Here is a 26,734-nt window from a genome sequence, read left to right on the forward strand (position 1 = left end):
CTGTATATCCAAATTGGTTTGCAAATTGGTTTGTCATAGGAAATTTTGGCCTGGCCTAAACCCAAGGCTATAGCAAATAAACTCTAAACCAATCCAACAATGTATAATGAATGTTATCAAAGACCACAAAGAGGAGCAACAACACTGCCAAATACATCATAGATTCTTAGTGTTTGACTTAAATAGATAGACTACAGCTAATAGGACTCAAAATACACATAATTTATATGTACTTCCCATGGATATTGTCTCTAATAGCTTCAAATTTGTTTGTAACCTGTGCGAAAATTGTTTAATTTTAGATTAGGGAAATGTAAATGTTTCATTTCACTCAATTGGAAGTATGATTTATCACTTGCAGGTTCAAATTTATCAACTTAAACCTTGCAAAACAAATTAGGCTTGCAATCATCTTTGTAATTTGAACTAAATTCAGATCACAGAGGTACAGACAGTCTTTTTGTGTCTGGAAAAAATAAGAAAGATGCATTCTGTTAGAAGCATAATCATTTCATTTGGACGGCCATATTCCAACATTTCATCAAGATAGTTTAGCCTTCTTTTATTGTCTCTTGTCTGTGTAAAATGTATTAATAATTTGTCTTTCAATTCCAATCTGTTACAATCCAATTTCTTGCTAATTGTCCTATGTGCATTTACAGTTAAAAGAGCAAGGTCACTGCAACATTTCACTTTATCACTCTCCATAATGTTACAGAATTTACACAGTTACACCAGAGGAAGCATAACCCTTTGAAGTCAATGGCCATCATACCAATAGACACACCATCATGGACTCCTCTGTCAACTTGATATGGCATATCCAGTAGTTTAACACTTTTAGCAGACATCTCCAAATACACTTAGCCCCTATTCAATTCCATTCAACATGCAAAAGATATTCCTTGGGAAAAAAATATAAATCAACACCAGGTCTTCCACTATGCTTAAACACTCAATAATGAGCTCACCTCTACCAGCTTTTGCTGCTGTTCACTAGATTTCTCTGCTTCTTCATCATACTTTTTTCTCCATTCAGCTGCTTCATCCAATGCTTCACTCTGTGCCTGTTCAAACACAATCCTGCATGGTTTCGCACATCCAATTTCTCTCAACATTATTAACAACAAAGATTACCCATATGAAATCCAAGTGCTGCAATTGCCTCATTGAAGGAAAATAAAAGACAACCATGGTAAATCTAGAAACAAATTCCATGAGCTGAATAGTGTCTAAATTTTGTGTGTGCAAATGATTGGTTCACTTGCATTCTGTAGGTGATGTTCAGTTGTTAAATACAAGTCATTTCCCATCAACCTAAACTTTCCTTACTAAACTTTCCTTACTCTAATGCATTGAAATGATGTAACTGCACACCCTCCACAGAAGCAGTTATGGACATTGTATAAGGCTTCTTCTAATCTTAACATAACCCAGTAATTTTCCTTAGAAATTCAAAACATCTACTTGTCCAGACCAACAGCAAATCACACAAATACAGGGAAAACCCGTTTTCCTCTGAAACTGGCCCAGTTATTTCAGATATATTGTTTGCTTGATCCTTTATCCCAAACTGAATCATTTACGTGAATATACCATAGCATAGATTTGTAAAATATTGATTGTTTCCAGAGAAAAAGAGGCAGTTTAGTATGTGCTTGCAGCAAGTTAGATAAATCCTCACAAGCTGTTTGACAGTGGTTTCTGCCTTTCTGATAATGACAATTCATATTCATATACAAAATGTATATAAATATGATTATTCAAAATTTTCCATTTTTAATACACAAAGAAATATCCATACACACATACACAGAATAGCCCTTTTTCTCTAAAACTAGCTCAATTATTTCAGCTATATTCCAAGGTTGATTTTCTACTTAAAAACCAACAAAACATAAAACTATAATGTAGTACGGCAAAAAATTGATTTAATTGGTTCCGAAAGAAAAGACTCGAGAGGAAGTCTAATGTGCTTGTTCTAAAATAAATTATCTCAAGCTGATTGATACTGGATTCTGATTCAGATAACTGATAATATTAAAATATTCAAAATCCATTTTCAGAATCACAGAACACTAACAAACAAATATATAGAAAACAGGTATTTTCCTCTAAAACCAGCCCAATTATCTTATCTTAGAGATCTCCTTTACACTCAACAAAATAAAACAAATGATAAGAATACATTTTGTTAGGTCCGAAAGGAAAAGAAGACATTTTGTGCCCTTTTGATAAGAATAAGATTAATCAGTTACAGCTGTTTGATGGTAGATCAGTGTTCCTTAGGACATGTCCCCAAGGCCTAGACACTCATCCTAGACATCTAGGACATTCAGGGGACCAGGAAATGAAGAATAGATATACCCCTCATATCTGCACCCTGCCAGCCCTTTCATTCCCTCCGTTTTTAAAAATTTCGGGCATCCCTAGCATGTCTAGTATCCAATGGGCGTCCCCTTATTTTTTGTTGAAATCAGGGATGCTCTGATGTCACAGGGACAGGAAGGCATCCCACCATGTCTGCATCTTTTAAACAGCTTAAAAAACGTATAAGGCTTTCCATAAGTTTGTTGTAACTGAAATCAATCCTTCTTAGGCACAGTAGAAAGCAGAGTGAAGAATCCAAGTAGCCTACCAGATTTAACAAAGCTAAATTGATAAAATTCAACTACTAGAATTTGTCACATGTGATTCTAATCGATTCATGCACAGGAACTAGAATGGCTCATTCATTAGAAAGCTCTAGTTGAAACAAAATGCATTCACAAACAAAATGATAAGCATTAACTCCTTGGCATGCATTTTGCTAACAAAAGCCATAATGTAGAGAGGAAGTTATCACTAGTTAGAAGAAACTAAAAAAATTATAAAATTATTAAACACAAAGCCATAAATGAAAGTTGGGGACCTGTTGAATAGAAATTGAACAGCAACAATGTTGTGATCAAACATTTATTCCAATGCCAGCTGAGAACCTTGTTTTATACAGAGGTCGAATCAACTTTAAGCTACTAGAATGTGGGAGGTGGCCTACAGGAAAAGATTCTTATCCTATGCTTTCTGGAGGAATTAAATTAAATCGTTCAAACTCAATTTACTTTTTGCTTAAACAATGTTTTCAATGTGTCTATGCTTATATTATTTATTGGTTAAACATTGTTTTCAATGTGTTTATGAAAGTGAACAAACTTACATCAAGCAAGTTAAATTCACTAGCATCGAAATCAAATCTGTTTCAGATTGTCATTGACACACTTATGTGATCACTCCATTTCAAATGTAAATAAGCTTCAAGAGTTATATTCTTTGTAATGGCTCATGTTTATATTTTTAGTAGATATATTTAAATGTTCACAAGTTATAAGTTTCAACTTCTTTTAGTTTGCTTAATTTATTTTAATCAACCCGTTGTCCCCAAAATCTAGAAAAATTTTTAAATCCCCAAAACTCAGAGAAACGCTGTGGTAGGTTCTATGATTTCAATGGATACTTAAATTCATTATATAAAATTTATATATTATTTATATTTATGAATTTATATACCTGATATAAAGGTAACATTTTACCTTACAGCCTTGAGCTTATGGGACACCCCGTGGGTGAAAAGGGTATCTTTTCACCTTCCCTTGCATATATTATTGATATCTTATAATTCAGAAATTTCCAAGTTTCCACACCAAAACAAGACATCGACATACATATACAGAGATTGCAATGGAATAAAAACCTTTTGCTCCAAAAGTACCCAATTAATTCAGAGATGTCACTTACCCTGAACACAACAGAATACATGAATATAATTTAACATATATACAAGCAACCCACAGAAGTAACCCTTTTATTCTGAACCAAGCCCAATCATTACAGAGTTTGTCACACCACAAAAAAATTTTCTCAGAAACTAGCCTAGATAATTCAGAGGTGACATTTGCCCTAAACCTATGTTACCCGGAAACGTGTTTCCGGCTTCAAGGCACCTGTTTCAGAAACCGTCCCATTTTCGGGGACTTGGGGATGGCCGGAAACATTTCCCAGCCATCCCCGATCCCCGAAAATTTCCAGAAACTCGGGGACGGTAAACATTTTCCCCGGGGACCGTTGACCATCCCCAGTAAAACAAATGCAGAAGCATATGGATTTCAAAGAATTGATTTTGTTCAATTAATCAAGGAGACAAAGCTCCTTTAAATAGAGTTACAAAGACTATGTTTCTAAAAGAAACAATCGTTAACTAGAGGCGAAATTAGAAACAACTTAAATGACCATTAATAACACAAAGAGAAAGATATTATTCTAATACCCTCCCTTAATGGTCATCGTTCTAATTACCAAGAGAAATAACAGAGAAGGTTGCCCCCTTCTTCTCAGAACATGCTGCAACAGAAGACAAGAGCCTGCCACTAACTCTGCCACTTGAGATGAGTCTGCCACCAACCCTTCCAGAAACTGCAGAACTTCTGGAGCTTCTTTAAATAGAGTTACAAAGACGATGTTTCTAAAAGAAACAATCATTAACTAGAGGCAAAATTAGAAACAACTTAAATGACCATTAATAACACAAAGAGAAAGATATTATTCTAATACCCAGGACAGCAGGGGACGCCCAAGCCGTCACCTAGCCATCCCGGGGATGGCTAGCCGTTTACATCTCATACAGCAATAAATAAATTAATTAATTAAAAAAAATTAGCAGATATAAGATTCTTGTTGTTGCTGTTCACATTCTGAGTACCTATGCATAAATCTGAGTATTTCTTCATCCATTTGCTGCACTGGGTATGTTGTTATCTGCTCAATATTAAGGTCAGATTTCTCTGCAATTATTTCCATGTATGCTGGAAGAGATTTTAATACTGTAACTATCATATATGGATAAGCCTGCTCAATAGTTATAGAATCTTTCTCACCATGAATTATTGTTATCAATCAATGAACAGCTACCATTATTAAAGTATGTGTTTCATTTGTAACATGTGCACTCTGTTCTTATATCTGAGTGTTCATAGCTTAGTCTTAATCATTCAATCTGAGTGAGAACAGTTAACTTATTTTGCGGATAAATGAAAATCTTTTTGAGAACATTGAAATCAAACATCATCTACAAATAATTAGAATAAGAATCAAGACTCTAATTTATAAATGTTATTATGTTGCTAATTGCTATTATTAAATTTCATTATATATATATATAATATCAAAGTTCCCAGACTCGGACTCGGCAAGGCTGACTCAACTCGTGACTCGGCTATGACTCAGCAACGACTCGGCAATGACTCGGCAAAATTAAAAAACCCTTGAAATTAAGAGATTTTTAACGATTTAAAACTTGTTTCATGCACCCATTATTGAATAAAGCCCAATTATAATGTGTGCTAGGTTGTTATGCCATGAAAGGCATGTTGGTAGAGTATCTACTTGTTTGGGGCTTCTGTTTAGTATTTTCTTTGGCCAAATTGAAATGCTAGGAGCACCAACATGAGACATCGTGAACATCTTCACTTGGAAACTTTAAGGAGAGCTTGTGTATGGTAGCATTAAATAGTGTGCTTGTTGAACTTAGGTTTTACCTTGGGACTATAGTTGACCTTGGTCTTTCTTGGACCTCTTAGTTTTTGGGCTATATATATGTTGGATAGAAGGGGGAATTGTGAGGCCAGAAGGGTTTGAAAATATGCTCCTCAAAGACATGTCCCTTGCCAAAAATAACCTTGTGCCCCATAGGGGGATTTTTTGGGATGTGGGGACAGGTAGGAAATGTCCCCAACTCACCCCCTTTTTTCAAAATTTTAAGAAACATCCCTATTGTGAGGTACTCACACATCGCCCCATTGCAAATGGGGACCCCCACTTTTTGCTTTGTAGGGTTAGCTCTTTTAGTTTTGTTGTTGGTTGTTTTAGTGTCTTAGCCTTTGCATTGAAGGGATTGAGTTTCTCAAAGGTCATCAAGTCAGGTGGATCTCCTCAAGGTGAAGTGAAGGAGGTTAGGTCAGTTGAGTGATTAGGGATTATTTAGATCATTCCTAGGGTTTTTGTGTACTATCCGGTCACGCTTCAAGTTGCTGAATCAAACCTTGGTTGAATGCATAGTGTCCTCCTAGGTCTCGTCCCTTACATCAAGGCGAACTCGCCTTAGAAGTCTGGAATGCCATCGTGACCCTGAAATGGCCTAAAATTTGACTAAGTCTGGAAATTTGAAGGATCCTCCAAAACTAGATTTTGCATTATAACTCATGGAGGTCTGAGACCACTCTCAAACATCCTGACAATATATATGGAATATAACTTAAAGTATAGGAAAGAGAAAAGACATAAGGAAATGCCACTTCATGTTTTTTTTTGTTTTTTGCAAGTCAAAACATTGACCTGCCGCAGCGCGAGTCCTAGAGCTCAGACTCGGCGAGTTATGAGAAAAACTCGCCAAGTTCGAGTCACAAGTTGTCAAAACTCGTCGAGAGTCAGGCGAGTTATGGAAAAACTCGCCGAGTTCGAGTCACAAGTTGTCAAAACTCACCGAGCTTGGCTCAACTCGCCAACTCGGCAAACTCGCCTAACTCGTGGCGAGTTTGGGAACTTATACATACATATATATATAGCTAGCCGTCCCCTGTCGTCCCCTATTCCGGGCAAAAAAAAAAACGTCCCGGAAACCTGTTTCCCCGCCCCGGAAGCTAAGGGTAACATAGCCCTAAACAGAACATAACACATAAGTACATGCATTATGTGCATGCATGCACAACACACGCGTCCACACAGCACTTCTACTCTAAAACTAGCCCAATTAATTTAGAGATGTTACTGACCCTGAACAGAATTGTACACTTGAATATAATTTTACATGTATACCTATATACACAAAGATTGTCGTAGAGGTTTCCACTTATCCACACCCAAAAAAGATACCCACATACATATATAAAGATTAACATAGAACAAAACCTTTCCCTCCAAAACTAGCCCAATTCAATCAAATATGACATTCACCCTAAACACTTTAGAACGCATGAATATAAGTTAATATATAGATCAAATTAATTTGGTTGGATTAAAAATGATTCATTGAATACATAGTGATTACAACAGAGTTAATGGGATGGAAGAATGTTTTGCCAAACAAGGATTGACTTTGCCTCAGAGGTTTCCATTTTTCCACACCCAGAAAAGACCCCCACATACATATATAAAGATTGCACAAAACAAATCCGTGTCCTCCATAACTAGCCTAGTTTATGCAAAGATGTCATTCAACCTAAACATAATAAAACAAACTAACATAATTTAAAATATATAGATCAAACTAATTTGGTTGGATTTAAAATCAATTCATTAAAGACACAGTGAAAACAACAAAGGAGTAAAGGGATGGAATGAATTTTTGCAAAAGAAGGATTGAGTCAAATGGAGAACGGGAGGAGATTACAAAGGAATGGGAGAGGAAAGCCAGACAGTGAGACTACAAGGAAAGTAAATGAAAGGACAAGTCTTTTGGTTATGGTACTCAAACTATTCTTGCTCAGGGAGAAATTTCAATCATCTGCTACAGGCATGAATCAAGCAGTGCTAAAATTAAAAGATTTGGGAGAAAGCCCTAATTTGCAAACTCATGGTACTTTGGCCTACTGCACTGGATCTTCAAAAAATGGTTAGCTTGAAACTGGAAGATTCAATTTTCTTCCAAGGTACGTCTTTTTCCACCAGGTTTTTATATGGTCATTTGTTGTTACGAAAAAAAGAGAGAGAGCTTTCAAGGGACGCCTGTGGTTCATGAGAAGGGCAAGTTTGTTTGTCAAGCCTTGGGAAATGGGTTTTCACCAAAGAAAGAGAAACATGTCAAAAGTTCGAGATTAATTAAGAATGTGTGGTCTCCCAACTGAATTTTGAAAGGAAATCTTCAAACAAATTGGCAATGGGATGGGGGAGTTTGTGCAACAAAAAGTTCGCTTAAGTGGGACTTCTATGTGTATATGTAATAATTTGTGCAAATCTGGATATTTCAAAACCCATTCCGGAATAGATCATCCTACAATTTAAATCAAGGGTAATTCTTCAAGAGATAAATAATGAGAATATCCCTTTAGATGTAAGGTGTGTCATGCTCACAGGAATTTCACATGGGAGTGTCCCAATTTAAAGAAAACCTACCATGAGGAAATTGAAATTAAGGTTCCAAGGAACAAAGGGCAGAGAAAGCAAATTGGGAAACCAAAGGTGAACACACAGAACAGTTTTGAAAGTCTGGAAAAAGTAGATTGGGAGCCAACGGAAGACTTTCCCAAGTTCCAAAAATAATACTTGTAAAAGCCCTTCCTAACATTCAAATTCAGCTGATGGTATCTCTATTAAAATGCAAAACAGAGGAGGGAAGGAGAATGGCTGGATGTCATGCCCCTGCCACAAGACCAGCAGATTATAACAAAAAAACACTTGCACTCTTCAAGGGAAGAAGATACTCCTATATACTGATCGCATCCTTGTGAATGATCTAACACCTAGCAAACACTGGTCGGCGATCCTAAATGCTGGTTGGCCATTTTTATCTTAAATGCTAGTCGGTTACACTTAGATTAATCCTAGTTGACGGCCAGGAAATAATTAATTAACAATTACATAATGCTTGGAAAGGGCAGCGCTTCTTTGTAGGGTCATATCTCTCCAAACTGAAGGGTCACGACCCAACCACCAACGAAGGTATAAAAGAAGGGAACCACATTGGATTAAATGCAGCAATTGATCAAGTCTGATTCTGAATATAATACAGAGGAAATACAGCAGTCTGTAATATTAATAAATGTGATTGGTATGCAACATGATTGTAATTACTATTTATTTGTTTATAAATCTCCAAGGAACCTTTAAGTTGGTTTATTAAATAAAATTGCCAATCCATCCAGAAATATAAGATCAATAGTTATCAATCTGAATTCCAACAGTAATCATATCTGGAATCCATGCGAAATGTTTGATAGGGAGATGCAGCAGTACCAGTTCCCTCATCAAATATGCCAACCGCAAGATGGATGAATTGTCGGTCCTGCCATGCTTGTGGGCCAAGGGGCCAAAAGACTTGTTGTGTTGTAAACACACATGCCCCATTGCAAATGGGGACCCCCACTTTTTTGCTTTCTAGCTTAGTGTTTTTGCTTAGTTTTAGCTTGGCAATAATTTTGTAGTCTTTAGCCTTTGTTTGTGAGAAGGAATTTCGTCTTGTCAGTCCAAGAGAGTGTATTGATCAAATGGGTTAGAGTGTCAAGTGGATATGGTCAAGTCAAGCATTCAAGTTTCGAGTCTAGAATCCATGATTGAGTATCAAGATTGAGAATGCAATCAACCACTCTAAGATTACCAAATTACTCAATTGAGAATCCCCCTAATAGAATATGATTTGGCACTTTCTGATTAGTGTGTTTACATGTGCTTGATGCCAAAAAGTAATGACTAGACTTGATCTTAGTACATACATATGCTAAATTTGGTCGAATGGTGAAGTACAATTTCTACACACAATAGGATCAATCTAATCATGCCATTACAAAGTATAAAAGGATGATGCACTTTAGAAAAAGAAAAACCCAAAAATTTTGCTAAATGAGCCCAAACAGAGCCCCAAAAGGTCCAAAAATGAAGATTGCTCACCAACACCTATGATAATATGCAATTTATGGAAAAATTAGGCACCTATATTAAAAACAGATTACACCACTGCAAAGAGAATGAATTTCTACTCCAAATAAATAAAAAATCTCCAACAAAGAAGGTCATAACATTGACATATGATTGTTCATGGTTTTCTTATCAAACTTAGAAGCTCATTGGACCAGTAATAACTACTATGCTAATAATATAGGGTTGAGAAAGGGTATGAGTATAAATGAATAAATGTGTTGAATTTTGATGGTATGATGTAAAAAGTATTAAACAAAATAATTACTAGTGGTTATGGCTATATGAAGGAGGGTTATTTTATTTAATTGTTTGAAACCCTTGTAGTTTGGATCCATTTTCCCTTTTGTATCATTTCCTAAAAATAAAATGATCTATTGTGTATTATTTTAATCTTTGTTATAGTTTACTACTATAAAATAATATACAATAATTATATCTTACATCTTATTTTTCCTAGCTGATTCTCATGGCTCAAAATTTTGTTAAATGCAAGAGTTACCAATGATGCCATATGATTGAGAAGTGAGTACCTTTTATTGACCATCATTAGTTTTAGACAGGATTTACATATTATATATAATTAGAACTTAAATTTATTTTATTTCTAAAATTAAGAACTTACATTATTGATGGTTATGCTTCTAAGTTGTAATTTTATAATTTCTTTTAAAAAATCACTATAATAAGCTATAGATTCTTTTGTACATTCTTTGTAATGAAATATCATGTAGATTCATTTGTTAAAATTCTATCACTAATGGTAGAATTTGATTCATACAAAGTGTCAAAAAATACATTTTTTCATTCTTGCATAAACCTATCTGTATGAGAATTCTAAAATTATGAACATACATTAGTTTTCAAATATATATATATATCGTAATTACCACTCTAACATTACCAAATTACTCAATTGAGAATCCCATTATGTCAGGACAAGTTGTTAAGGAATTGAGATTTTGGACATAGTAAGTGTGGACAAATGATGGAAATTCAATGTATAGACAAGGAAAATTCCTTGTCAAGGTCGAGTCTTAAAATTCCTTTTTCAAGATCATGTTTTCCTTGGACAAATTCATGAATTTTCTTGGCAAGTTCATCATAACACACATTTGTCAAGGTCGAGTCTTAAAATTCCTTTTTCAAGATCATGTTTTCCTTGGACAAATTCATGAATTTTCTTGGCAAGTTCATCATAACACACATTTGTCCTTGACAATGTAGGATTGTGCCCTTGCTTAGTCCCTAGTCCATGCACCAACCAAAGTAGCATCTTCCTTGTCCCCAACAACAAATCAAACCCGCCCAACATCAGCATTAATCCTTGGGGACTCTTCAAATCTGCCCTCACTAGTCCCTCACAACCTTTCAAGTGTGCTCTTGGTTTGAATTTGTCCTTTTCTAGTCTAGATTTGCACTCACCAACCTTTGTCCTCTTGCACCTTCTAGTCCAGAACTATAAGTCCCATGAGACCTATATCCTCGACAACTCCTTTTTAGCACTCCCCTTTGTCCATCTTCATCAAGAAATCCGCCCTTCATTTGTCCATGCTTAACATGGAATTCCATCCTTAGTCCTTGGGTGACTTTGACTTGCACTTATCCTAGTCCTTGAGCATTGGGGAAATGCGCTCTACTTGTGCATGAACAACTCACACAAGCACACTCAAGTCTGTAAAAATCCTTGCATACCTCTCAAAACCGCCCAACTTAGTCCCTATTCACCTTGCACTTGCGCCCAACATAGAGATGCACCTAGTCCTTGGACACTCCTCATATCTACCTAGCATTGTCCATCTACACCTTGCAAAACCGCCTAACATAGTCCCTCACCTCATCTCATCTGCACCCTTCATTAGTCCCTCTCCTCACCTCAAACGCACCCTTCTCCTTGTCTCTATACCCCTTGAAAACCCGCCTAGACAAGTCCTTGAACACACCATGAATTCCCACCTTGTGATCCTTCTTCACATCTTAATACTGCCTAGGAAGAGTTAGTGTAATAGGTCAGCCTGTTTGGAGAGAAATTTAAGTTTAAAATGAAAACATCCTCCTTAGGTCGGCCTCATTAAGAAAATGAAAATCCTTGAGAGTGGAACGTATATACCTATGATGAATCAACAGCACCATTCATTCAAGTTAATTCAAACAGATTGCATTCAAGAAGATTCTAGGTGTGAATCAGACCTAAAAGCAGAACAGAATTAATTAAAAGAAAATGTGAATTGTGTTCTTGAAGCTGAGCACTCACCCTTGTTAATTTTGTGGATCAGAATTAAAATTTATCTTCTTCTATGTATTATCTATCACTGAATTGTTGTATAAATCTGATTGTCTTCTTTTATGTTGCAGGAGAGGAGGAGCATTTTTATTTCAATGTCCATTCTCACACATTTCATTTGGTATATGTAGTGGGCTAGGTCCAGTCAAGCGATGCCTTGACCGGCCATGTCCAACATCACTTGATCGTGCCCCCTCACGATAATAAATGTTTGAATGAGAGACTTCATTTATCTCTCATTCAATCATTTATCTTACCGAGGCTATCATGCATTAACACTCCCTTATAGCTAGGTAAGATAAATGTAAAAGGTATTGGGAGCAATATTCATAAATCGTATGATGCTTATCTTGGGACCATAGTTTCAAGATGTGAATTGCCTCTATCAGCGATTCTATTCACAAACTCTTGAGTGGATTGCCTCTGTCGGCGATTCTATCCACAAGCTCTTGTGTGGATTGCCTCAGTCGGCAATTCTATCCATGAGCTCGCACGTGGATTGCCTCTATCAGCGATTCTATCCACAAGCTTTTACGTGGATTGCCTCAGTCGGCGATTCTATCCACAATCTTGAGTCATTGTAAGATCGGCACCTTCCAATAACCTCAAAAATACAAGTGGAAATCATTTGGAAGTCGTCACTTCCTTATGATTTACACAAGGCCCATAAAATAATTATTAGTATTAATAATAATAATCAATATTTACAATTTTTACCTCATAAGTGCTCAATCTTGATTAGTAAGCTCCCTCTCAATCACAAGGTATCTTGAGTTTTTTCTAGAGAACATATTTTTCTGAACATACGTCTGAATTTCTGACTTCAGCAAGGGACGTTTGTAGTTTAAGTTTGAGAGGACAAGTTCTTGCAATGTGGCCATATTCGAGACTTTCAAGGAGATATCAATCTGATCTTAATCAGATCTTCCTTCAAGTGGTTAGGCTTTATAGAAGGAAACCTGGCTCTGATACCATGTTAATTTTGTGGATCAGAATTAAAATTTATCTTCTTCTATGTATTATCTATCACTGAATTGTTGTATAAATCTGATTGTCTTCTTTTATGTTGCAGGAGAGGAGGAGCATTTTTATTTCAATGTCCATTCTCACACATTTCATTTGGTATATGTAGTGGGCTGGGTACGGTCAAGCGATGCCTTGACCGGCCATGTCTTTTGGACATGGCCGATCAAGACATCACTTGATCATGCCCCCTCACGATAATAAATGTTTGAATGAGAGACTTCATTTATCTCTCATTCAATCATTTATCTTACCGAGGCTATCATGCATTAACAACCCTACCTTTATACCTCTTCAAAGAAAGCGAAACACCTAAAGCTTTCATGGCGGACTTAAGGAAAAGTTGAAATTTTAAAAAGTGAAAATGAGAATTGAGGCCAGCTGACCTGAATCGGGATGAAGCAAATTCAAAATGCAACAAAAACCTTGCCTAGGTCGGCCTAGTTGGAGAATTGATAATTCAAAGTGTGAAGTGCTATAAATTAGAGATCAAGACCTCATTTCAAATGCAATTCATAAACAATCAAGGGCAAATTTATGTAAAGAAATCAGATCTTAAGGTCATGCATTGAGAGCATATAAAGAGGGACTAAACAATCAGTTCAATATCAATCCAAAGCCATTCATAAGCAGACCTAAGAAGGAGCTAATTTTCCAGCAAAGGGAACTGATTTACACCCTGATTTTGAGCAATTTCCAAACCTAGGAGCATTTTCCAAACTCGGACCATCATTTCTAGATTTGAAGGAGCAAGGAGAGCATCATTTAAACCTGAAGGTGGAATTGTTTAAGGGTGATTTTTAGAGATTTCCAAGTCATTTCCAAAGTATGTTCCAAGTTGAAAGGTGTATTTCCAGATCTATGGGAATAATTTTGTGAGGCTAATTATCATGAAAGTGAATTTGGAATGCAAGATTGTCAACTTTCATTATCCTATTGCCAAATTCTTGCATTTTACTTGCTTAAGGTTCTTCATCATGAATTAGGAGTGTATAAGTTTGTGTTTTACTTCATTATTCTTGATTCGAAAAGTGTTCTTTTCCAGGTTTGATGCAAGCAATGAGATGTGTGGAGCATGGAAAGAGGGACTTCACAACATGAAAGAGGACGAAGGAAAGACAAGCTTGAGGGTGGACAACATCAAGATTTACACTTCATCAAGACATTCAAGGTTATTACATGGAATGATGCAAGGAAGATGAAGCATGTTTCAACAACACATGAGGTGAGGGATTTCCAAGTGGAAGGTGGAAATGCAAAAGAACTAGAAGATACCTCCACAATGTAAAGGACAAGATCAACATTTTCAAGAAGAATCCAAGAAGATCACCAAAGAAAGATTACTTTACAAGGATGAAAAACAAGTTGATCACAATGTCCTTGGACTTCCCTTGGAAATCAAAATCATCAAAGGAACTCAATAATGCAAAGGAGGAAAACTACATGGAATCTACTACAACAACAAGAGAATTAATGCAAGGAGACATCAAGATGCGCAAGCATAAGACAATTGCAACATGAAGTCAAGAACTACATCAAGGAGTTTAGGATCAAGAAAGTTCAAGAAGGAAGAATTTCATGATTCCAAGGATGAAGGGACATTACAAGGTGAATTCCCGAACATGAAGATGCGAAAGTGAAATGTGATCAAGGAAAGAAGATTGTTTTTGATATTAAAAAGCAGCAAAACAGGGGTGATGTCCCAATAACAACAGCCCAACGGGCGTAAGTTTAGCAGAGCATTAGTAGCACATTAACAGCTAACTAATATCAAAAACTAATATTGGCAGCATATATTAGAGCTAATATCTTTAGCATCCTAATAAGAGTCTTAATACCAGGCCACCTATGGCCATAAACATAAATAGTAACAAAATATGAAACAGTCTCAAAAGAGGGCCTACTGCAGCAAGAACCAGCATTAACAGCAACGACGGCAAAAATTAAAACACCCCTAACTAACATCCCTAAAACTTGCAGCCAGCCTAGTGGAGAACATTGGACCAATCCTCAGTAAGGAACTTAAAAAGCTCCTTGTAGTTAAGGAAAAAAGATTGTTTTAGAAGAGTCAATCAAAATTAGAAACTTGATCAAGATGATGCAATTTGGGAATATGAACTATCACAATCAATCAAGCAAAATGATGATATTGAGTATCAAGAGATATATACGCTGAGGTGGCCACCACTCGTCATCAACCAATCCAGCAATGCCAAGTCGACATGTTCAAGTTCAATGAGCCTAACTCATCAACAAGCGAACATGTGGATGCCCTATCCTTATCTACTCCTTGTTAATTGTGCCATCAAGGCTATGTAATTTTCTCATCGGTCCTTTTCCCTCAAAGGACATACATTCAAGAAATGTAATTTTCCCACTGGGTCATATTAAATGTAACCGGTGCTTGTTATAACTACCCCAATTAGGGTTTCTTAGAATTATCTTGGCCATTGATTTCAAATCATTTTGGGCCACTCATTAGTAATCAAGACCTCTATATAAGGCTTTGCCTTCTCATTTGTTAAGGTTAATAGCAAAGAAACAGACTCGGACTCGGCAAGGTTGAATCATCTTGGGACTTGGGAATCGGAGTCAAAACTCGGCTCAGACTTGGTTGGACTCGGCAAAGAGAAAAACTCAATAAATTTAGAGATTTTTATAAATTTAAACCTTGTTTCATGCACCCTTTATTAAATACACCTTAAAGACACAATAACATCATCAAATAGAAGCTAATTTGATTACATACACAAGTATACATCAATCACATAAGCATAAACGCAAATTGTAGCTGAAGGAAATAACAAACATAGATATATAAATATTGTCAAATGTATACAATATTACAAAACTCATGGAATAAAAAATCCATGTCATCATATGATCAAATGAGATGCAAACTCTTACTTTCCAACTCGTGATGCACCAAATGAAAGTATATGTTGTTATATGGAATTGGAGCCTAATCAAACTCGGAGGTTAAAATTTCCCTACTTTTATCGGCACAATTTCCCCCCTAATTTTACGATGGGGGTTTGGGGGCAGTGCCCCCAAGTTGGGGTCAAGGGGCAACGCCCCTTGCAGGGTCCAAGGGCATACAGGGTGGGGTTGAGGGGCAGCGCCCCACGAAGCCAAAAGACTTATTATTTTATACAGGTGTTGGGTGTTATTTTTCTATTGTTTCTCCTCACAACTCACCTTTCTCCTCCTATTTTGCCAAATGAATGAAATGAAGTTCACTTTTAGGCTCAAAGCATAATATAAACCAAAAAAAATCAATTCAAAACATATTAGAAGTTGTGTTTTTTTTTGTTTTAACTTAAAGTTACATGTCATCGGCCGAGTTTGGGAGTCGGGACTCACCAAACTCGGCGATTTTGGGCGAGTGCAATTTTGGGCGATTTTTTGACCCAAACTCGTCCAAGTCCGAGCCCGAGCCCACTGGACTCAGCAAGCATGACTCAACTCGGAAATCGCCCAAACTCGGCGATTTTGGGCGATTCCCGTTTCTCTAGTTAATAGAGAATAATAATAGAGAGTTAGAAATTAGATTTAGAGTAGAGTAGGAGGAGACAAGAAATTGTTGCCAAGACTATGTCAAAATAAATACATGAGTTTCATTGAAGATATGATGGATCATAGTATGAGTTTCAACATGTTGCATGGTTTCTACTTCTCATGTTTTAGATTTGTTTACATAGAGTTGATTAATTGAATGGAAGATCTTAATGTTGATTAATGGTGACGCCTATAGGTTCATACCATTTGTAATTTGTTGATTGCAAGTTGCAGTGCATGGTTAGTCTGAACTCAATTAAAAGCTTAACTTCAATTTCTCTATGCCCATTGTTCATAGTGTTGATGTGTATAAGTGATGTGAATAAGTGATGTGTACTCTGCTCTGTGAATTATCAAACTGCATTGAATCCGAACTCATATTTGCCACTCTGCCTCGATAGCATTTGAACTTCTACCTTTGGATTTGCTGCTACCTCCGCTGTAAAATTCGCTTATCTTCTCTGGAGTTCTTCTTTTGATTGCTTGCAATCTGCCTCCAATTTATTTGAATTTGAATTTGATTGATGCAAAACAATGATTTTGACTCTACATTTATATGATTTTTCACAATTACCAAAGGAGGTCAGCCTTGCTTTAAACCTAAACACGTTTCATGAGGATCAAATGCTTAGGTCAGCCCTTAATTGTTACATTCCCTTGCATGTTTCAACACATTCTCTTCATGTTTTGAACAAATTTCCTCACCTTGACGTCGGCCTTATTGCATTACACACCTCTTCAGCGGGATTTTGGTATAAATGTGCAAATCTGAGCGGGTTTTAGAGGTTATGTTGCAATGCGGAGCGCATTTTAGGGTCTGCTCTGCATTGCAGGGTGTGAATTTCACCTCTGTATGCACTGCTGGGCAGGTTGTGTAGCACCATTCCACTTAGTGCTGCAATGCAAGGCGCACATGAGAGGTGGTCTAACAATGTTAAGCACTAATCTTAGGTGGTCTTGCAATTTTGAGCACAAATAAAGGGGTGAGCAACAATTTCCAGTGGTTTCAAGGGCAATGCAACATTTCTGATCAGAATTTCAAAGCAATTCCACAATCTTGAGTGGGATTTGGACGCAAGGCAACATTTCTGCCTGGACAATGCAAGGGTTTCAACAATTCAAAGCAAAAAATGCAAAAATTTACAAGGGTTTTTAAACAATTTCAAGCAAATTCTGAAAGCAAACCATCATTTCTCAGCAGAATTGAATGCTTGTTCAACAATTTCAATCAGCATTTGAATTCAATTTAACAATTCTGATCAAAGCTTCCAAGTAAACCAACAATTTTAGGAAAAAAATGCAAGCAATTTAAAATTTTAGTGCTTTGCAAGGTGGATTAACAATTTCAAACAAGGTGTAACCTTGCTTATTGATTTCCAAGAAGAATTTCACCTAAGTTTTGTAATTTGCAATGAAAATTCAACATTGTTGAGCATTTCACATTAGAGGAGGAATTTATTGCATTTCCATGCGATGGAAAGGAAATTTCTTGAGCGCATTTCCACCTATGAGGAGAAATTTGGAATATTTCCAAAATTCCAAGTATTAATAGGCAATTCCTTGAGTGCTAATTTGACTAGGAAGTGGATTTTGTTACATTTCCATGCAATGGAAAGGAAATTTCTTACATTCCACGACTTGGAAGTGGAATTGCTAACGTTTTATTTCCTTGGACAAAGATTCTAATGAGCATCTATGACTTGGACAAGGAATTTCACATTCAATTCAAGATTTTCAATTTTTCAACAATGAAATTAGACATTTCAAACACGGAATTTTGAGGGAAGAAATTAATCCAAAGGCATTTTTTTTCTTGAAATTCTGTCCTTAGAAAAATTCCTTCATTCCATCTCTCACATAGGAAATTTCATTTCAACCTTTCCTTGACAACATCTTGGATTATTTCAATCTTTTCACATCCAAAAGTTGGAATTCCAAACTCGACATTCACCTATCCTTGACTTGAACATCCCCCTAGCAAGGACGAAATCCACACTTACTTCATGGATTGACTCATGCAATCACTCTGGATGGACAAGACATCACTACCTTCCCAAGAGCTGGAGACAAAAATTATTGCCAAGCTATGCCAACTAAGCTAACAAGCAAAAAAAAAAAAAAGAAAGAGGGGGTCCCGATATGCAATGGGGTATGCGTGTTTGCAACACAAAAATACCCAGGTCAATAAACCACCCATCTGAATGTGACAAAAAATGAAGCATACGATTGGGGTAGAGACTGTGTTGTTTAATGCTAACAACAATATGACTATCCAAGAAGACTTGTATACCTTGGATTTTAGCAAACAAATATGATGAAGAAGAACTAGGTGATGCAGCAAACCCCAGCCAAGAAACCAATGTTGCAGAGCAGAAAGATTGATTCCATCTCTAAGTATGTAGGACTGGATCCAAAGGCCTTCAAGATGATTCAAGGAGATATCTTCATGTAGAAAATGCATTGGATCCATTTGCTCTCTTCATTTTGATGATAGATCATGTAGTGTGATCCAAAATGTTGATGAAAAAGCACACACAGGTTAAACTAGAAGTGCTCAGATTCATAAAGAAGATATATGTCCTTGAAGAAGACTGTGAAGGCCATTCAGCTGGATGGGTAGACCCCTGCTATTCACGTTTCAAATAATGAATAGAAAGCTGACCAATAAAAATACTACTGTAGCAATTATGCTAATTTTGTATTTATTTTAGTGCTTCTCAGGACCTGGTGCTACATTCAATCTTGGACGTGCAGGAAGTAGCTGTTTTTTATTATATAATATATTAATCAGGCTCATGACCTCTTTGGAACTTGCAAAAAGTTTAAATTAGTTGGGTACAAAGGAAAAGTGCCAGTGCAGTATGCTAGTATAAGATCAATTACCAACAGCTATTTGACAGCAGATTTTGACATTGCGATAATGGATATTAGTATTCAATGTTCATATGCACATGATACTACTCAAAAATCCCATTTTTCTATACCCAAAAAAAATATCCACCACACATATATAGAACAGCCCTTTTCCCCACGAATCTAGCAAAATTATTTCAGATATATTCTAAGATTGACTCTTTGCTCTGAACCCAATATAGGCTATAGCATATTATATTATTAATATAATGTAATCTTAGTCTAGCCCATACAGCCCCTTTTTTCGCTGAAACTAACCCAATTATTGCAAAGACATTCTGCGGCTGAGTTTTTACCCTGAAACCAATATGCTCAATATAATACAATATAATCTTAGACTAGCACTAACAGCCCTTTTACTCCAAAACGAGTTTAATTAATGCAGAGGCATTCTAAGGTTGATTCTTCACGTAAACACAATATAATATTTTTATAAAATTTAACCTTAGACTGGCCCTAACAGGTCATTTTCCTCTAGAACTAACCTTATTTTTTTGTGGAGACATTCAAAAGTTGATTCTTCACTCTGAATCCGATATACATGATAAAATGTTAATAAAATGTAACGTTACACTGGCCCTGACAACCCTTTAACCTTTGAAACTAGCCCGATCACAGCAGAAACAGTCTAGGGATGTTTTCTATACGCACAATCCAACAATCATATATAAATATAACGTAAAATCTCAATCTTCAACTGGCCATGGCGGCCCTCTTTTCTCTGAAACTAGCCCAATTATTGCAAAAACATTCCGCGGTTGATCCCTTTATCCTGAACCTAATATAACTTTTAATCTAACATAATCTTAGAGTGATTCTTAACTAAATTGTTTGATAAAACTCATGTGATAGAAAAAACTTCATTAAATATTTCATTTAAAAAGCAACAACAGTAAAATAATAATTTGGTAGGTTCCAAAGAAAAAGAGACAGTTTAGTGAGCTTGCACTTGCAATGCGACTAATTTCACGCAGTGTCCAATGACGGGTTTTGGCATTCAGAGTAGATCAGGGTATGAATTAGAAAATTACAGAGCTCTGAAATCAATTTGAATTGAGTGTGGGTAGGTAGAACATACCGGTCGACTCTTGTATCTTCCTCGAGGTGTAGATCACTTTCCACATTCCAGAGTCTCAGATAGATAATAACCCCCATACCCATCATAGAAAGCAATAAAAGAAATCCTGTAGTGCTCAGTTTGGCCATGATAGATACAACTATTCTGGTAAATGGGTATAGAAGAACATAACTTGTAGGAAGAAAAACAGTATTGAGGGTGTACAGTTCAGCTTCAAATTTTGAACAGAATTCGCTGCAAAAATGAATTGTAAATTGTCTGCCAAACGGACAAACTATTATACATATTCATCCATTGATGGATTCTACCCAATGGTTTTTCTTTCTGATCGTGTTTCTTTGTAGTTAAAGATCTGACAGAGTTTCTTTGTAGTGTTTGAATTATATATATTTAATTAATAACTATTTAAATAATTTAAAAACATCATGGATGCAATAGTATCATTGGCAGGAACTTAAAATTACAAGTAATATGTTAGTACATATTACTTGTTCAGTATATATATTTAATTAATAACTATTTAAATAATTTAAAAACATCATGGATGCAATAGTATCATTGGTAGGAACTTAAAATTACAAGTAATATGTTAGTACATATTACTTGTTCAGTATATATATTTAATTAATAATTATTTAAATAATTTAAAAACATCATGGATGCAATAGTATCATTGGCAGGAACTTAAAATTACAAGTAATATTACTTGTTCAGTTCAAGCATGTGCACTCAAGTTCAGATTTATTCTCAAGTGTGTCAAAATAAGAACTTTCAAACAAGGTATGGATATTATCAAAGCATAAAGCATAGAAGAAGTTCCTCAAATGTTTTAGTTGTCATTGCATAGTACGTAGAAGATTAAAAAACTATATTTAATCAAATTGCATCTAGCAAAAAAAGACTATTTTCGAATGATATCTATACATACAAAAATATGTTGGTATGTTGAAATACTCGCTTAATAAGTTTCACATTTTGTGGTGTGCTACCAACTTGTGCCAATATGGGAGCTTTGGAACAAGGTATGGTCATCGATCAAAGCATAGAGAATAGCATAATTTTGTCTAATGTTGTAGTAGGCACTGTCTTGGTGGACATTAATACAAAATGTAGATGCACGCATAAGGCACAAAAGAGTATTGGTTGTCAAGTTATTTAAAAATTGTATGTAAGAATATTGGCAGGCCTCCCTTTCATAATTTCCAACAAGAAACACATTTTCTTTATATTCAATCATTGTATGAGGTAATATTGTCAATTTGTGTCATGTTGTGGAGTCATTTATCCATAGCTACAATGCAAAATAATATTGTCATTTCTATGTGGTTTGTTTTTTCATCAAGTGCTTCTCTATATTGTAGAGATTTTTCTATGCTTTGTGAATTCATAATCAAAGGAAGGAAATGTGTGCATGTGGATAGGCAATACAAATAGCAAGTGATTGTAGGCTTTAGGAGACATGATGATTACCTTCCTTAATGCACATGCATTTTGAGGGTTGCGGCAAGAGGGAAAAACACCCCTTTCTTCCTTATATTTTCCCCTTACAACATTTTTCTACTAGCTCAATTTACTTCCCAATAAATTCAACTAACATTTTTTCAAAAATACGATTTGGGTTAGATTTTTCCTTCCATGCCAAGTTTTAAGAAACTTAATACTTCTTTACGACAAGATATGATCCTTACAAAATTTAGGTATCTTCCCCTTTTAATCGTGACTAATAAAAGATGGCATTGATTTCTTGTAATTATTTTGGAGTGTTAATTAATTAAATTAACTAGTAGTTGCAGGGGGAGTGCCTGCAATAGGAGGCCGATAGGTGTGATTGTAAAGACATTATAGAGTAAGAAGCGAATAAAGCAAATTTTGCAAGGAATGAGAGTTATAGAAAAGTGCTTTGACTTTGTAGAAGTGTCATAAAGAAACAAACCCATTGAAGGAAAATAAGAGTAATCTTTATAGATATGTAGAAATGTGACTGTACATAACCCAACCAATGTTTACAGTTGTTCCCAAAATATGAAGTGGCCCACCCACCATCCCCCTTGCTACTTAATGTAGCATGTTGTATAGCACGAAAGAGCCATAAAAAGTAGTTATTACAAATGGTTTGTATTTTAGACTATATAAAACCCAACCAATACTATTTGTTGGACCCAAAAAATCTTTGATATCCACCCTCCAACCCCCATGTTGGTGTTGCCAGCATGTTATACAACCATTTGATGTATATATTTGCGATGTACAAAACTGATGTCGTGTTAAACTTGTGAGAAATAACAATCTATTAGGAAATTATAAGTGTATGATAGAACTTGCAAATTGAAAATTATATGAAAGGAAGGTACTTACAATAGTTGTTGATGTTGTATTGTTTGTATGTGTTTGTTGTTGGCAGTGGGCCAGCATCCCTCACGGGGATTCGCGACATGGTTTAACATCCTCCTGTGGATTCTATAAGTCTAGTGGTTGTATCGGGAATTGACAGGTTGATCTTTTGGTGCAACGGCAACCCTGACTTGTAACAAGTGGTATCAGAGCTTGGTCACAGGTTCGAATCACACAGGTCGAGGCGAGTGACGCTGGGAGGGGGATTGTTGGCAGTGGACCAGTGTCCCTCACGGGGATTGGCGACATGGTTTAACATCCTCCTATGGATTCTATAAGTCTAGTGGTTGTATCGGGCACTGACAGGTCAATCTTTTGGTGCAACGACAACCCTAGCTTGTAACATTTGTTTGGTTTTGTAGGGTGATGTGTTGTCTGCCATTGCATACCTGTGAGAAATAACATTCTATTACAAAACTTTAAGCGTATTAAATTATTGAAAGCAATAAAATTTGCAAATTGAAAAGAATAGGAAAGGATGGTACTTACAACTATTAAAAGTATGGTTGATGATTCGTTTGCTAAAGTTTTTCTGGTGGTTGTGAAATCTGCAAAGAAGATGGATAGTACAAACAGAAGTTAACATCATTGAGTGTAAAGGTTAGAGAGAGTGGGATACCCTTGTAGCATGTGTTGTTTAAAATGATGTCTTCTTTGATACCTTGCAAGTAGAAGAAGACGAGAGAAGTTTAGTAACCATTAGAAGGAAACTAATTTGAAGGAAGGAAAATAGTATGAAGAGATAGTGGATGGGATTTGCGACCCTGTTTTTTATGAATGTGAACAGCAGTGAAAAATGCTTGTTGAGATGTAATCATTTACATTTCTTGTTGATCCTTCAAGACACAAGAGTTATAATGCATTGCAATGAATGAAAGAAGATAAATGGAATTAAAATCACATGGGCGTTGTGTTTGCAGTACCTATGTTTTTTTTTTGTAAGTAATTTTCTTTTGTGATCTGAGAAAGCTTCAGCAAACGAGCTTCTTCATTCTTTCTTAAAATTGTCGATGCACCACCTCGCAATTTTGAGTACCTCTGGTAAGTGAAAGGTGGGTGAATCTGGAGGTGGTTAATTGATTTTACTTGAGAAAGTGTTGTAAACGTAAGACCTTGTTTCTCTGTTTTGCCAATGCCAATTGTTGCAAAGTCTAGTGTCAGACCCTATGGTTTGTGAATAGTAATACCCCATGCCATCGTTAATGGAATCTGTGTGCGGTTTCCTCTAGTAATTGGTGGAATGGAAACATGTTTTGGATTTGCAGCATCCCATGGTGGGCCAGTGTAATGTTGGAAGAGGACTACAACATATTTTGGCAGATCTGGTGGTTTAGAACCTGCATCGTAGACAATCATTTTGATTTGACCCAAAGCACCATTCACAAGACCAACTTCTATCCATAAATTTGTAATGAGCATGACTTACTAGTCTATAGAAAGAAGAATTTCAAATGAGAGTTGTTCATCTTGGTGAGTTTGTTTTTCTTTGTGATTTGCAATGATTGTTGTTGCACGTGCAATGGGTGAGTGCAATTGCTTTAACATCTTAATGTTGCGTGAGTTTGAAGCTGCATTGGTTGCAAACAAATGTTTTTTCTAGTTGAAGTGGTTGTTTTGACCAAGTGTCAAAGCATGGGTTGACCGCATCTATAGACTTTCCCAGTCTGTTTACAATGGTGTTGTGTAGCGTACATTAAGAAAAAGCTCACGGAAGTGTATCTGTGAGGGGCATGTACCTTGTTGTCGAAAAGAAACATCTAAGGTCACAACATCATTGAAGGAGTGCCATAAAGCGAGTATTGTTGAGTGGGAGGCATACAATGGTTTGTCCATAACTAGGGGCAGTTGTGCAAGATCACCAACCAAGATAACTGAGAGTGCTGCAAATGGTTCATGTTGTCTGGTGGGAAATGTTTGTCACAATCTGTTATCAAGCTTGATGAGTAACTGAGGACCAAGAAAGTTCATTTCATCAATCAAAGTATATCGTAAATGTTTGCATTGCTCTTGAAACATTAACAATGAATGCCATGTTAAAGGTTTGTATTCTTGAATAGGTATACGAAGGGCAACATGGATTGTGGTAGCTTGGATATTATATGCGGATACACCTATTGGGTCTAGTACAAGCAATGGGTATTGCTTTGGATCTAAATGGAAATTTATTTGTGTGCATATACAGTCAATGAGAAATGATTTTACAGTACCTGTTGTGCCTTGAATAATTAACCGTAATGGTGAGGTATTCAGATTTTGTGCAGTGTGAGAGGTTATAATATCAAGTGCAATTTTTTGGTTTGCTGCAAGCTCAAAGGCATTAGGGGCATTTGAGTGTATGTTGCCAAGGGTGTGAGTTGATTCGCTTTTCTCCATTGAAATGAATTGAGAAGCTATTATATGGAGGAATTCATTAGGTATGTATTCACTCCAATTAAAGTGAATGTCATAATCACGTTTCCCAAGCATTTGAAGAGTAGCAACATCAAAGTTGTTTGAAGCTCCCATCTGTGACAGGAACTCCCATTCGTAGAGATCCTGATCTATAGATTCTGGAATATCTTGCAAGTGCAGGTCTTCACTATTTTTAGTAGTGGAGTGTTCTTCAATGCCATTTACATGCCATCGGATGTAATGAGTACTTTGAAGTTGTTTCCAATTTAGTATAATTTCATCAGTTGAGGTACCTATATGTAGAGGGATGTTGTGGAAAGGCTTGTACAAAATCAATTCACTCCAACAGAAAGATTCAAAAGTAGTGTCATCTTCTGCAGGTAAGGATTTGAACTGGAGGAAGACATTTACAATTGTTGGTAGCTTTCTTTTTTTCCATTTACATGATTTGTGTTGTTGATTGTATGTATATTGCTGAGCTGAATGTAGCAATGTTAGGTTTGCTAATTTTGATGGTCTTTTCATGTAATTAGAAATGAAAGAAATGCATATCTGTGAAGCTTCATCATAGTTAATTATACGCTGGAAGATCTTTTTGCCAACATTGAGGGTGGCAAATTGACATGTGCAGGAGATCAAGGGGAGTTTGAGCAACATATGGCAAGTTTCCTGAGCACTAATGTCCCTATCAGCAACAATGCCCATCATAAATCTCTGATATGCTAAGAGAATTGTATCTTCCGAATTTGTCGATCCAACAATTCTTCTTAACATGTCAGTATAGCTCTCTGATTTACGTTCAGTTTTTTATGCGTATTTAGAGATATATCGGGGAACTGCCTAATACCCGAAGGGGTGTGACCAACCGTCGCATCCAACTGCCCTTTGGGATGACAAACTAATTGACTGTCGTAACTCATTATTATCGACGACAACATAAACATAATATGACAACATAACATAATGATTATTCCCGGCAACATCATCCCCCCTAAGAAAAGAAGGTGTCTCTGGATGACTTAATACAAAATAGAGATGACATCAAACAAAACCAAGGTAGAGAACTGGAGGAACTGCTAAAGATAGTCGAGTGCGAAACTCATACACATGTTGCGTCCTCACCTGAAAACCCTTTTCTGCTACCATCCGATGCTAAAGTGCGTCCCTGGACATCACAGTCCTCCTATGCCTAACCCAAACTTTTCTGCAAAACATGCTTTTCAATCTCAACCTCCACCAACTGCTACTCAAATGATACTATCTCCCTCGCCCATTTATCCTCGATAGCCACCCGCACTGCCCTCTCGGCATCCAACTCCTGGGTACACTGAGCAAAGTTTCATGCTAGTATTGCCTCCAACCTGGTGGTCAGCTCCTCCCGTGCCCTCTGTGCATCCACCAAGGCAACCTCTCGTCCAGCCAAGACATACTCCGAG

General features: G+C 36.4%; 1 protein-coding gene across 2 annotated transcripts in view; it reads right to left on the reverse strand.

Moving 5' to 3' along the window:
• Positions 1 to 20,879, reverse strand: part of LOC131066093 (uncharacterized) — a 78,507-nt gene extending 57,628 nt beyond the window's left edge. Inside the window, exons 1-2 of one of the 2 annotated variants that reach the window (XM_058000799.2) lie at positions 20,517 to 20,879; positions 972 to 1,083 (exon numbers count right to left, since the gene is read on the reverse strand). In XM_058000799.2, the coding sequence (XP_057856782.1) occupies positions 972 to 1,083; positions 20,517 to 20,644 (240 nt within the window). In that variant the 5' untranslated portion in view covers positions 20,645 to 20,879. The remainder of the gene's footprint in view (positions 1 to 971; positions 1,084 to 20,516) is intronic. The other variant, XM_058000798.2, reaches the window with a different exon arrangement.
• Positions 20,880 to 26,734: the final 5,855 nt, after the last annotated feature.

The sequence above is a fragment of the Cryptomeria japonica genome, chromosome 11 (assembly GCF_030272615.1).
Source record: "Cryptomeria japonica chromosome 11, Sugi_1.0, whole genome shotgun sequence".
Taxonomy (NCBI): domain Eukaryota; kingdom Viridiplantae; phylum Streptophyta; class Pinopsida; order Cupressales; family Cupressaceae; genus Cryptomeria; species Cryptomeria japonica.